The 14,572-nt window shown below is 43.9% G+C and overlaps 2 protein-coding genes across 2 annotated transcripts in view; one reads left to right on the forward strand and one right to left on the reverse strand.

Moving 5' to 3' along the window:
- LYPD1 (LY6/PLAUR domain containing 1) overlaps positions 1-13,432 on the forward strand; it is a 36,603-nt gene extending 23,171 nt beyond the window's left edge. The window contains exon 3 of the mRNA XM_079781923.1: positions 13,009-13,432. Coding sequence (XP_079638049.1) covers positions 13,009-13,244 — 236 coding nt within the window. The 3' untranslated portion in view covers positions 13,245-13,432. The remainder of the gene's footprint in view (positions 1-13,008) is intronic.
- A 153-nt stretch (positions 13,433-13,585) lies between these two features.
- Positions 13,586-14,572, reverse strand: part of GPR39 (G protein-coupled receptor 39) — a 194,396-nt gene continuing 193,409 nt past the window's right edge. Inside the window, exon 2 of the mRNA XM_079781922.1 lies at positions 13,586-14,193. Coding sequence (XP_079638048.1) covers positions 13,664-14,193 — 530 coding nt within the window. The 3' untranslated portion in view covers positions 13,586-13,663. The remainder of the gene's footprint in view (positions 14,194-14,572) is intronic.

The following is a 14,572-nucleotide window of genomic DNA, read 5'->3' on the forward strand; positions in this document are numbered from 1 at the left end:
CCATGGGGCTGGGCCGCATTCTGGCTGCCAGGTGCTCCAAGGCTCGGGGTTCCCTTTCTACTTTTTATTTCTCTTAGTTGGTCATCACAGATGCAATCCATGAATGCATCCTCCCTGTAAATCATTTTGATGCCACAAATAAAGTGCTTTCGGAGTGGGGCCCAGCCCTAAGGGACTACCACTGCTCAGGGGTAAGCCTTCTGGACCCCTCTCTCCTATTTTACTTAGAGATGTGTACACACACACACACACACACACACACACCCCTACCTACAGACATACTGCAACGCACACATTGTATTGCTCTGTGTTTTTTCTTTTATAAATGGTATATTTGTAGAACAGTTGGAAATTCGTTTTTCCAATTACAGTAGGTCCTCGGGTTACGTCGGAGATCAGTTCCTACGGCGCAATGTAACGCGATTTCCGCCGTAAGTCGGAACCCACCTACATAAGCACCTACGTCACTCACATGGAGCACATACACAGCAGTAATGAAGGGAAACAGTCAAAACAATTTAAAAGAAAGATAACAATTCCTGACCTTTACTCGTGGTAAATAAATAATAAAAAAATAAAGCACATATGTACATACATACATCAAAATGACGGAACTTTTTTTTTTATATAAGTAAATGGGAGATGGCAACGTAAACACGAAACAAAGTACACGAAACAAAGTACGTCGAGTCTAATGTAACCCGAGGACTGTCTGTATTGAGAACCATGTCAATATAGGAATAATTCAATAATCACTAAATGGAGCCAGATCAATATACAGCTCTGCACTTTCGACTGCCGCCTAACACCCCATAGTATAAATGTACTTTTTCCTGTCAAGGGTGTGCACACATGAGTTTGTTTGTTTTGAAGGGTAAATGCCAAGACGAGGAACTGTTGGATTTGTACATTTTTAATTATCAGCGATCCTTCCAAATTGCTCTTAGGCCAATTTATGCTCCATCAGCGGGGTTCCTTCTGGTTCACCTCAGCTCCTCCTCTCCTGGGCCCAGATCTGAGCTCATGGGGCTGAGTTAAAAGAAAAATGGACAGACAGACAGACACAAGTGCCCCTGCCATGTGACCCTGAGATTTGGGCTTTGAGGCAACTCTAGCTCTCTCTCTTCTGGAGGGTGTGTTCATTCTCCAGAGCCCCCTGGTGGACACAGCTAGTAATGGACAGCTACCCTGGGAAAGAAAAGGCTCTGATCATAAACAGTGGGGGCACTGTTTATTTTAGAAGGTTAAAAAAAGTTCTTCATTTGCATTGTTCTGATTTCAAATGGGTCTACAGTTTTCCGTCATACCCTATCCTGTGGCCACCCAGTACGCCTACCCAGAGACAACCAATAGTGTCTTTTTCTTGTGTACTCTTGCAGAAATATTTATGAGTAGGCATACAGAATGTATATGTGCATGTAATTTTTGCCATGTTTTCCCCAACAGAAGCATATTATACCATGGTAGGCAATGGAGCAGAGTCCTTAAAAGCAGCTATTCTAAAGCCAGGATTCCTGATTTCAAATCCTGGCTCTACCATATAATTACCTGCATGGCCTCTAAGCAAATCACTTAACCTCTCTCTGCCTCAGTTTTACCATTGGGCCATTATTGCTAGAGTTATTACAATGATTAAATAAGTTAATATTTGTAGAACTTTTTTATATTTGATATTTGTATATAGCATGAAATGATCACCGTAATAAATCTAGTTAACATCCATCACCATCCATAACTTCAATTTTTTTCTTGTGATATGAGGATTTGTATGATTTTATCTCTTAGGAAACTTTCAGATATGCAATACAATATTAACTAGTCTCTGTGCTGTACATTATCTCTCCACTAGAGGCCCAGTGTACAGATTCATGTACCCATGGGGTCCCTCGGCATGGCCTGCGGGGATCGGCCAAAACCGGCAGTCCAACATCCCCCAAGGGACGTAGCAGTGCACAAAGCGGCAGGCGGCTGGGAAGGAGCCCAAACCCAGAATGGGCGCTGCGCCACTCCCGCTCATTCCAGCCCCGCTGCACCTGCCACTGCGGCCGCTCGGTAGGCTCGCTGATGCTCGGCTGTGGGCACCGCCACAGCTGCACTCGCCAGCCGTGAGCCTGGCGTCTGGTGCCCGTCGGTCAGCTGAGCGGTGCTCCCGCTGTAGGAGTGCACTGACCACCAGGAGGCAGCTCCTGCATTGAACATCTGCCCCCTGGTGGTCAGTGTGTGTCATAGCGACTGGTCGATTCAGTCGACTGGTCGCTTAGGCTTTTATATATATACTAGAGGCCCGGTGAACAAAATTCGTGCACGGAGGGGGGTTGTCCCTCAGCCCAGCCTGTACCCTCTCCAATATGGGACCCCTTGAGGGATGTCCGACTCCACCGGGATCGGGCCTAAACGGGGAGTCGGACATCCCTCTCGCAATCCAGGACTGCTGGCTCCCAACTGCTTGCCTGCCTGCCTTCCTGATTGCCCCTAACCGCTTCTGCCTGCCAACCTGATCACCCCCTAACCACTCTGCTGCCAGCCTGTTTGCCCCCAACTTCCCTCCTCTGCCAGCCTGGTCACCCCTAACTGCCCTCTCCTGCAGGGTTGATCACCTCCAACTGCCCTCCCTTGCAGGCTTGGTCCCTCTCAACTGCCCTCCCTTGCAGGCCGGGTGCCTCCCAACTGCCCTCTCCTGCTGGCCATCTTGTGGTGGCCATCTTGTGTCCACATGGGGGCAGGATCTTTGACCACATGGGGGCAGCTATATTGTGTGTTGCAGTGATGATCAATCTGCATATTACTCTTTTATTAGATAGGATAGAGGCCTGGCACAGGGGTGGGGGCCAGCTGGTTTGCCCTGAAGGGTGTCCCGAATCAGGTGGGGGTTCCCTTGGGGTGTGGGGCGGCCTGAGCGAGGGGCCTGTGGTGGTTTGCAGGCCAGCCACGCCCCCTGGCAACCCAAGGGGAGGCCCTGGTATCTGGAATTTATTTTCCTTCTACAATTGAAACTTTGTAGCCTGGAGCAGAGCCAAGCCTGGGGCTCCCTCCGAGGCTGGCAGCCATTTGTGTTGGGGTTATAATTGAAACTTTGTTGCCTTAAGCGGCTGGGCCCAGCCAGGGTGTGCGGAAAGCTTTGCTTCCCCTGTTGCCGGCGGCAACCCTGGCCTGCTCTCTCAAGCTCCATTCTGCCGCCATTTGTTTGAATTTGTTTACCTTCTGTAATTGAAACTTTGTAGCTTGAGTGGAGGCTTAGGCCTGGCAAGGGCAGGCGGAAAGCTTGGCTTCCTCTGTTACCTAGGAAACCTTGCTCTCTGTGGCTGTAGCCATCTTGGTTTGGGTTAATTTGCATGCTCGCTCTGATTGGATGGTGGGCGTGGCTTGTGGGTGTGTCAGAGGTATGGTCAATTTGCATATTTGTCTATTATTAGATAGGACTAGAAGTCCAGTGCATGGATTCGTGCACCAGTGGGGTCCCTTTGCCTGGCCTGCACCCTCTCGCAATCTGGGATCTCTCAGGGGATGTTGGACTGCAGGTTTCAGCCCAATCCCCACAGGACAGGCCAAGGGACCCCAGGCCTTAGTATGCATATAAGATCTTTAGTTAATCTCTTCCCACCCTTCCCCCTCCTCCCTTCCTTCTGAGATTCATCAGTCTGTTCCATGTTTCTATGCCTGTGCATTGGGCATCTGCCCCCTGGTGGTCAGTGTGTATTATAGCTACCATTCAATGGTCCAATGGTCCAACAGTTGCTTAGGCTTTTATATATATAGATAAATGATTTAATTATTTTTAAGTGCAAGTTTATAGTTTTGGACCCCCTTCACCCATTCCAATCACCCCTATCCCCTCATTCTCTGCCTCTGGTGACTACCAGTGTGTTCTCTGTATCTATGAGCTGGGGTTGTTTTAGATTCCACATATACATGATATAATATGGCATTTGTCTTTGTCCGAGTTATTTCTCTAAGCACATTGCCCTCCAGGTCCATCCATGTTGTCACAAATGGCAGTATTTTATTCTTTTTTATAGCTTTATAGTGGTTTATTATATCTTCTTTATCCATTCAGCAATCTATGGACACTTAGGTTGTTTCCATAGCTTAGCTATTACAAATCATCATCATAATAAAAGGCTAATATGCAAATGGTCCTGACACCATAACACCTTAAGGTCCAATCATCAGGGACCTGAGGCTGCATGGCGCAGCACCAGGGCTGGGGGACCTGAGGCTGTGCGCCCCCCTGAGGCAACACCCCCCCTGAGGCAATGCCCCACAGCGCCGGGGCCAGGGGACCTGAGGCCATGTCCCCTGCCCTGGTGATGTGGCTGGGGAACCTGAGGCTGTGCGCCCCCCTGAGGCAACACCCCCCCCCTGAGGCAATGCCCCACAGCGCCGGGGCCAGGGGACCTGAGGCCATGTCCCCTGCCCTGGTGCTGGGGCTGGGGAACCTGAGGCCGTGCCTCCCACCCTGGCTCCAGGGCTGGGGGTCCTGAGGCCACACCCCCCACCTCGACACCAGGACATGAGGCTGCATCCCTTGCCTGGCAGGGCTTGATGGGGGTGGGGCAGGCCAGGTCTTGGTGTCATCCAATGGGGGTGGGGCTGGCCAGACACTTCTATTATAGAGGAAGGACAAATAGCAATATTAAAATATTTCCTCTATTCCCTTTTAATGTGCACGAATTTTGTGCACCGGGCCATTAATAATGCTATAATAAACATAAGGGGTGCATATATCTTTTCAAATTAGTATTTTTTGTTTTCTTTGGATAAATACCCACAAGTTGAATTTGCTGGATGACACGGTAGTTTTATTTGTAACTTTTTCAGGAATTTCCATACTGTTTTCTATCATGACTGTACCAGTTTACATTCCCACCAACAGTACTCAAGGGTTCTATTTTCTCCAAATTCTCACCAACACTTATTTTTTATCTTTTTGATAATAACCATTCTAAAAGGTGTGAGGTGATATCTCATTGTGGTTTTGATTTGCATTTTCCTGATGATTCATGATGTTGAGCATCTTTTTATGTACCTTTTGGCCATTGTATGTCTTTTTTCAAAAAATGTCTATTCAGATCTTCTGCCTGTTTTTTAATTTGATTTTTTTTTGTTTGGTTGATTCTTTTTGTTGTTGTTGTTGTTGTTTTTGCTATTGAGTTATATGAGTTCTTTATATATTTTTGGGTATTAACCCCTTATGAGGTATATAATTTGCAAATATTTTCTCAAATTAAGTAGGTTACCTTTTATTTTGTTGATGGTTTTTCTCTCATCGACGTTTCTAGCTCTCTATCCCTCTCCCTTCCTCCCTGTAAAAATCAATAAAATATATTTTAAAAAAAAAGTTTTTAATTTGATGTAGTCCCATTTGTTTATATTTCACTTTCATTGCCTTTACTTTGGGTGTCAGATCCAAAAAAAAAAAAAAGTCATTGCTAAGATCAATGTCGGGGAGCTAGCTGCCTATGTTTACTTTAAGGAGTTTTGTGGCTTCAGTCTTATGTTCAAGCATTTAATCCTTTTTGAGTAAATTTTTGTGTAGGGTATAGGATAGTGTCCAGTTTCCTTTTTTTTTTTAATTTTTATGTGGCTATCCAATTTTCCCAATACCATTTATTAGAAAAACTATCTTTTCCCCATTGTGTATTATTGACTACTTAGTTATAAATTAATTAAACATAGAGTGTTTTTGTCGTTTTTGTCAGTAGATTATATTGTGTTTTTGTTGTTGTTGTTTTTTCTGGGTTCCCCATTCTGTTCCATTGATATGTCAAGTTTTATGCCAATATTATACTGTTTCAATTACTATAGCTTTGTAATATAGTTTGAAATCAGGAAGTGATTTCCAGCTTTGTTTATCCTTATCAAGATTGCTTTAGCTATTTAGGGTCTTTTGTGGTTCCATACAAATTTTAGGATTGTTTGTTCTACTTCTTTGAAAAATTTTATTGGAATTTTGATAAGTATTGCATTGAACCTTTACATTGCTTTGGGTAGTATGGACATTTTAACAGTATTCATTCTTCCAGTCCATAAAGATAAATTGAATACCTTTTCATTTATTTGCATCATCTTTAATTTCTTTCATTAGTGTCTCATAGTTGTCAGTGTACAGGTCTTTCACCTTTTTGGTTAAATTTATTCAAGGTACTTTATTCTTTTGGATGCAATTGTAAATGGAATTGTCTTCTTAATTTCTCTTTCTGATAGTTCATTTTTAGTGTATAGAAATGTAACAGATTGTTGTATATTGATTTTTGTATTCTGCAACTTTACTGAATTGATTTAGTTCTTCATTTGTGGAGTCTTTAGGATTTTAATATATATAATACGTCATCTGCAAATAGTGACATTTTTGCTTCTTCCTTTCCCATTTGGATGCCTTTTATTTCTTTTCATGGGTAATTGCTTTGTTGAATAAAGTGGCAAGTGTGAACATTCTTGCCTTGTTTCTGATTTTAGAAGGAAAGCTCTCAGCTTTTCAAGGTTGAATATGATGTTAGTTGTAGGTTTGTTGGATATGATATTATGTTAAGGTACATTTCCTCTATATCCACTTGGTTGTGAGTTTTTAGCATAAATGGATGTTAAATTTTATCATATGTTTTTTTCTGTATCTGTTGAGATTAGGTGATTTTTATCTTTGATTTGGTTAATGTGGTGTATCACCTTGATGGATTTGTGTGTATTAAGCTATCCTTGCACCCCTGGAATAAATCTCATATGATCATGATGTATTAATTCTTTTAATGTATAGTAGAATTTTCTTTGCTAATATTTTGTTGATTATTTTTGCAGTTGTTTTAATCAGGAATATGGCCTATAATTTTTCTTGTGGTGTGTTTGGCTGGTTTTGGTATCAGGGTAATGCTGGCCACATAAAATGAGTTTGGAAGTGTTCCCTCCTCTTCTATTTTTTGCAGAGAGTTTGGGAAGGACTGGTACTAATTTTTCTTTGAATGTTAGATAGAATTCACCTGTGCAGCTGTCTGATTCTGGACTTTTGTTCATTGGGGGATTTTTGACTATTGAATCAATCTCCTTACTAGTAATTAGTCTGATTAGATTTTTTATTTCTTCATGAATCAGTCTTGGCAGGTTATGTTTATAGGAATTCTTTCATTTCTTCTAGTTTGTACAATTGTTGGTGTATAATTATTCATAGTAGTCTTTTATGATGCTTTGTATTTCTGTGGAATCCGTTTTAGGTCTCTTCTTTCATTTCTGATTTTGTTTCCTCATTTTTTCTTGGTGAGTCTAACTAAAGGTTTGTCAACTTTTTTTTCTATTTTTAAAGAACCAACTTTTGGTTTCATTGATATTTTTAGTTTCTAGTTCATTTATTTCAGCTCTGATATTTATTTCCTACCTTGGACGAACTTTGGACTTAATTTTTTTTCTTCTTTTTGTAGTTGTCTGATGTATAATGTTAAATTGTTTGAGATTTTTCTTGTTTCTTGAGATAGGCATTTATCTCTATGACCTGCACTCCTAGAACTACTTTTACTATATCCCTTAAGTTATGGTATGCTGTCTCACTTTCATTTGCCTCAAGGTTTTTTTCTTATTTTTCCTTTGTTTTCTTTTCTGACCTTATGGTTTAGTAGTATGTTGTTTATTCTCACCTATTTGTGAATTTGCCAGTTTTCTTGTAACTGATTGCTAGTTTTGTACCATTTGGTCAGAAAACATGCTTAATATGATTTTAATCTTACGTTTTTTTAAATTTTTTAAAAATATATTTTATTGATTTTTTTTTACAGAGAGGAAGGGAGAGTGTTAGAGAGTTAGAAACATCGATGAGAGAGAAACATCAATCAGCTGCCTCCTGCACACTCCCTACTGGGTATGTGCCCGCAACCAAGGTACATGCCCTTGACCGGAATCAAACCTGGGACCCTTCAGTCCGCAGGCCGACGCTCTATCCACCGAGCCAAACCGGCTAGGGCTAATCTTATGTTTTTAAGATTCATTTTTGTCCTAACTTATGATCTATGCTGGAAAATATTGCATGTGTACTTGAGAAAAAGTGTGTATTCTCTTGCTTTTGGATGGAATGTTTATGTATATATATATACACTGAGTGGCCAGATTATTATTATCTCTGAGCGCATAATAATCTGGCCACTCAGTGTGTGTGTGTGTGTGTGTGTGTGTGTGTGTGTGTGTGTGTGTGTGTGTGTGTGTGTATTAGAGGCCCAGTGCATGAATTTGTGCATAGGTGGGGTCCAGCCAGCAGCCAGCCTGGCCAGGGGGAGGGGACATGGGCAGTTGGCCGGCCTGCCAGCTGGTCGAACTCCTGGTCGAGGGGACAATTTGTATATTAGCCTTTTATTATATAGGATATATACTGAGTGGCCAGATTATTATGCATTCAGAGATCATAATAATCTGGCCACTCAGTGTATATGTGTGTGTGTGTGTGTGTGTGTGTGTGTGTGTGTGTGTGTACATATGTAGTCAATGTTGTCTAATGTGCCTTTTAAGGCCAATGTTTCCTTATTGATTTTCTGTCTGGATGATATATCCATTCATGCAAGTGGTATATTAAAGTCCCCTACTATGATTGTATTGCTGTCTATTTCTCCATTTTGCTCTATTAATATTTGCTTCATATATTTAGCTGCTCCTATATTGGGTACATAAATATTTGCAAATGTTATATTCTCTTGTTGGATTGATCCTTTACCATTATCTAATGATACACAATCTTGGCCTCTTATTTCAGTCTTTGTTTTAAAGTTCATCTTGTCTGATATAACCATAGCTACCCCAGCTTTCTTTGGGCTTCCATCTGCATGGACTATTTTTTCCCAAACCCTTCTTAATCTGAATGTGTCCTTGCATCTGAAGTCAGTTTCTTGTAGGCAGCTTATGGGATGGGTCGTATTTTTTTGTTTGTTTTTTTAATCCATTTAGCCACTTAGTCTTTTGATTAGATAATTTAGTCTATTTAAAGTAATTATTGATAGATATATACTTATTGCCATTTTGTTAATTATTTTCTGTCTGTTTGGTAGTTCTTCTGGCCCTTTCTTATTTCCTTGCTCTCTTCCTTTGTGGTTTGATGACTTTCTTTAGCGGTATGCTTAGATTCCTTTCTCATTATCTTTTGTGTATGTACTATAGGTTTTTGCTTTGTGGTTAGCATGAGGCTTACACACAACAACTTATATTTTTCAGATAAATGATTCATCTTCATCTTGTTTTATTCTAAAGTTTTATCTTGTTCTTTTGTTTCTTCATTTTTCATGACTTTGTATTTGAAGTTGGTCACAACTTAAGTCTGAATGCATCATAAAGCTCTACATTTTTATTCTCCTCCCCATATTTCATGTTTTTGTTATCACATTTTACATCTTTTTATCTGGTGTATGCCTTAACTAATTATTGTAGTTATTTTTGCAACATCTGTCTTTTAACCTTCATACTAGCTTTGCTTTTAAGTGATTAATATACTAACTTTACTATATGTTTACCGTTAGCAATGGATTTATACTTTCACGTGTTTTCTTGTTATTAATTAGCATCCCTTCCTTCAGCTTATGCAAGTCCCTTTAACATTTCTTGTAATTATGGTTTAGTAGTGATGAACTCCCTTAGCTTTTACTTGTCTGGAAAACTCTTTAAAAAAATCTTTATCACTCTTTTAGTTCTGAATAACTTTGCCAGGTAGGGTATTCTTGGTTGGAATGTTTTCTTTTAGCACTGTTAAGATATTGTGCCACTCCCTTCTGGCCTGGAAATTTCTGCTGAAAAATCCGATAGCTTCATGGGGGTTCCCTTGTACATAAGTTTTTCTCTTTCTACTCTCAAGCTTCTCTCAATGTCTTAAACTTTTTAAGTGTAACATTCCTTGGTCTGTGTCTCTTTGGGTACTTCTTATTTGGAACTCTGGCTTTCCTAGGTCTGTATGTCTGTTTCCTTCCCCAGGTCAGGGAGGTTTTCAGTCAGTACTTTGTTCAAATAAATTTTCTGCCTCTTCCTCTCTTTTCTTCTGGAACTCCTATAATGTGAATGCTAGTCCACTTGATGTTGTCCTTTAAGGTATCTTAACTTTTTTTCATTGGCTGCACTGATTGGGTGAGTTCCACTGCCCTGTCTTTGAGCTGACGGACCCGACTGCCTTATCTAGTCTGCTGTTGAACCCTTTGGTGTATTTTTCCGTCCAGTTATTGTATTCATCCCTTCTGTAATTTCTCTTTGGTACTTTCTGTTATCTATCTCTCTGTTGAAATTCTAACTATATTCATCCATTCTACTACCTAGTTCAGTAAGCCATTTTATGACCATTACTTTGAACTCTTTACCAGGTAAATGATTTATCTTCATCTCATTAAGGTTTTATTTTCTGAAGTTTTACCTTCTTTTTTTATTTCTTGACTCTCTGTGCTAGTTTCTAGGGATTAGATCAAAAAGCCCCCTCTTCCAGTCTCAAATGGTTGGCCTTGTGTAAGAGATGAACCTCATCACTCAAACCTGCCCTATCTCTTGATTGTCTCTCGCACCTTGTGATTGCCCAAGCCACCTATTTTTAAAGGCTCCCAGTGGTTTAGGGTGTGCCACAGCCAGCCAGTATCCCAAAGAGGAGGAGCTCAGTCAGCACCTAGATTCAGACTAATTGGGAGCCAGACTCTCAAGTAGCTTTAAAAATATACAGCCCTGTGGGACCACGGTGTTAAGCCCCAATGGCCACCAGAGCCAAGAAACCTGGAGGTATCCGCTGGTGGCAGCTGCAAAATTCGAGACTCCCCTCATGCATTATATAACTAACCTACCTCATCAATGGTGCTGAGCCCTGCAGAGTTAGGCTTAAAAATAAATCCTCAGCCATGTCACTAAGTAAAGATGCAAATTATAGAACAGCATATAGGATGTGATGCTGCTAACAAATGCATGTGCACGCACACACTATTTCTCCATGGGCATCTATGTAAATGCATAGGAACAGGCCTGGAAGGAAGCGTCCGAAACTGATGAGAGTGCCTCCCTCTGAGGAGAACCTGGGATTGGAAGTGGCGGTCACCTTATCTGAAGGCCTGAATGTTTTTCACGGTGGAAAATATAGTCAATAAATATTTTTGAATTTTTAATATTTACTTAAAGGAAAAAGCTTTCTAAAGTTGAACTGACAAATAATAGTGCTTTTAATATTTAAGAATAAAAAGATAGTGAGCAAAACGTAATTCCCTACCATGGGCAATGGATAGAAAATGTAGAGATTATATAGCAGGTTCCGTAGAACTGAAACAGTGCCTCTTCTCTCCCCCTGCCCCCACACACATCCTTTGTCCACGGGCATTATCGCGTCAGAGCAGCTACTTCCAGGATTTTCTAATGGTGTTAGAACATCAATCCTTACAGATGCATATAGAAAAATATGACAAAACTGCGTTTTAATGTAAAATCGAAGGCACCTCTTTACCTCCTTCTTGGAAGTTTGGGGCAGTTGGTCTTTACTGTTTCTCCTGCACCTACAGCAGCCATTCTCAAGGGGGAAAAGGGAGCCTCAAACCAAAGCAGCACCTGCAAACACACACCTACGGGGAGTCAGGAACTCCCTGGCCACTGCCGGAATGTATCCCGCTGCTGCGCAGGGCGGCAAAGAGGCAAAGCCATTCACTTCCAGGACGAACTTTAGCATTACCCGTTATCTGACCAGAAAGAATAATTCTGTCAATTATGTCTCAATAAAAAACATAATGATACAAAAGAGCCACACAAACCCCAAAAGCTATCTTCAGAGTAAAGCCTCCCCGACCCCAAAGAAAACAAAACCACTCTGTGGTTTATTGGCGATCTGCTTTGCTGTACAGTAATACAGACTTTATGGCACAGAGCCAGAATACCAGGTTCAAATCCATTTTAGTAGTGTGACTTTGGGCCAGTTAGCTAAACCTCTCTTGCCTTAGGCACCCCATCTGTAAAATGGGGATGACCATGGGGGCCTCTCCTAGATCCTAGTAGTGAAGGATCTAGGACAGTGGTCGGCAAACTGCGGCTCACGAGCCACATGCGGCTCTTTGGCCCCTTGAGTGTGGCTCTTCCACAAAATACCACATGCGAGCGTGCACGTACAGTGCGATCGAAACTTCGTGGCCCAAGCGCAGAAGTCGGTTTTCGGCTCTCAAAAGAAATTTCAATCGTTGTACTGTTGATATTTGGCTCTGTTGACTAATGAGTTTGCCGACCACTGGTCTAGGACACCGCAGCTCTCTGAAGAGTGCCTGGCATGCAGGAAAGCACTTACGTAAGCTGAGCTGTTAGCATCAGAATTGAAATCCTTCCAGCGTTAGGAAGTCATAGGATGGTCCAAGACACCCTAATTTGAATGCTGTGCTGCAGTGTGGACATGACACCTGTCATCCTCAGAGGAGCCCACCAGTCTGTGTGCCCACACGGTGTGTGTTAAGTGCTAGCTGTGAGATGCTCACTGGGTGAATGACCGTATGCTCTATGGGCAAGCCTCTTCCCTGAGAACAAGGCTGTTGTGCCCACACGGAGAAATCAGGGCCCCTTCACTAGGGATCTGACCTATTCCCATTGGGACTTGGTCTTTATTGAGAACATTCCATGATGTAATAAAAACATAGTGGAGAGCCATCTCTCAGTGTCGCTGATAAAGTGATAATAGAGGTGAGATCTAATTTAACTAGCATGAACTAGTTTGAACAGCAACAAGGTAAAACACTCTGTATCTAGTACACAGTGTGAATTCTGACTTTAAAAAAGCGGACTTTGGTTTGACAGCTCTTTATTCACTGGCACTGCATCTCAGATCGCTTTTGGAACAATTCTGTCCAAAGTAGTGCAATGAGGACTGCCGTCTCCCGGTGCACCTCATGTATTGGGGAGGCTCCGCAAAACAACCCAAAGCACCCCCTGCCCCCCGCCCCCCGCCCCACCCCCAGGCTCTGGGCTGGGACGGGGAGGAAGGACACACGGGGAGCTGGGCTCAGCGGGGCGCTGTCCGTTGCCAGCACAGGTTAACCCAGCTCCTTTGGCATGTTGCAGGGATCATGTATCGCAAGTCGTGTGCCTCCTCCGCAGCCTGCCTCATCGCCTCGGCCGGGTACCAGTCCTTCTGCTCCCCGGGGAAACTGAACTCGGTGTGCATCAGCTGCTGTAACACCCCGCTGTGCAACGGGCCCCGGCCCAAGAAGAGGAGCAGCTCGGCCTCCCCGCTCCGGCCCGGGCTGCCCGCCACCCTCCTGCTCCTCACAGTAGGCCTCCTCTGGGCGCACTGCTGAAGGAGACGCCCGCCCGCCGGCCTCGTCCTCGTCCTCTGGCTCTCGCTCCCCGGTCCATGAGCTCTCCGGGCATGCTTTGATTCTGGGTAGGGAGCCTGCGTTCTCTTTCTTTTCGTTCCTTTGCAAATAATGAAAGAGCTCCGTGTAAAACATTCTTGTGAGCTCTGAATAAATTCAGTCGGACTGAATTTTCAGTGTGTACTTAGGAGAAGGGAGGGGATGGCAAAGTCCCCGTCGGTAACCAGAGTCAAGGCGGCAGAGTCAGCCCTGCGGAGGAGACCTGAGGCGGGCACCTGCCCTCCCGAGGCCCCCAGCTCCCGCCCCTGGTGCGGGAGCAGATTATTGTGTCACGGTGTGTGCGGGGAATGCTGCTGTCACCGGCAGGGCAGGTGAGCACTCCAGGCTCGCCAACGTGACATTCACACTTCATGCTCCTGAACACCGTTCTCTGCGGCAGCGCTGGCTGGTTCCGCCTCCCACCTGGGCTCCGGCGACTCGGGACTCGATGGCTGGGCCTCAGACGCGGGCTCGGCTTCGGCCTGGCTCCGGAAAGTGCTTAAGAAAACCTTGTGCGTGGTCCTGGCGGAGGAGCTGCGCCTGGAAGCGAGGCGGAGGAGCGGGCGGCGCGAGCGGGCGCTGTCGGAGGGGGAGGCGGCGGCCGAGGCGGAGGCGGCCAGGCCGCGCAGGCGCCGCTCCTGGTTGGCGTGCGGCAGGGTCAGGCGGCAGCGCAGCACCTGCCCGAACACGGCGCGGAACTGCCGCGACGACACGTTGTACAGCAGCGGGTTGATGACCGAGCTCAGGTAGAAGAAGGTGTCGGAGAACGGGAGCAGGATCATGTACGCCTGGAAGTAGGACCGGGTCCAGTCGTGCTTGGGCCGGGCGGCAGCCATGATCCTCCGGACCTGGTTGGGCATCCAGCAGATGGCCAAGGTCAAAACGATCAGCCCTGAGCAGGCAGGTGCAGGGAGAGACAAAAAACAAACAAACAACACAGCATGAGAACAACAAAACCATCAAGTTTTGACCCCTCCGTTCTGTGCTCACTGGCCAGGAAGCGGTACCCGTTTTTCAATGTTGTGTTTGACAGCTTCCGCAAAAAATTTCCCATCGTCTCACGGCTGGGGGAGTTTGACTGTATTAAAGACCATTAAACGCTTTAGACAGTTGACTGATACCTGTTAATGCCTGTTAATTTAAAAATGGTTTGTGTATCCAGAATGCATTTTATGCAGTTCTTTTAACTAGTTATGTCTTTTTTTTTTTTAATCGATGTATACAGTACAGCCACATCAGATGAAACATTTGCGTTTTAAAGAAGACCCAAT

This window comes from Cnephaeus nilssonii, assembly GCF_951640355.1.
Source record: "Cnephaeus nilssonii genome assembly, chromosome: 10".
NCBI classification, from domain to species: Eukaryota; Metazoa; Chordata; class Mammalia; order Chiroptera; family Vespertilionidae; genus Cnephaeus; species Cnephaeus nilssonii.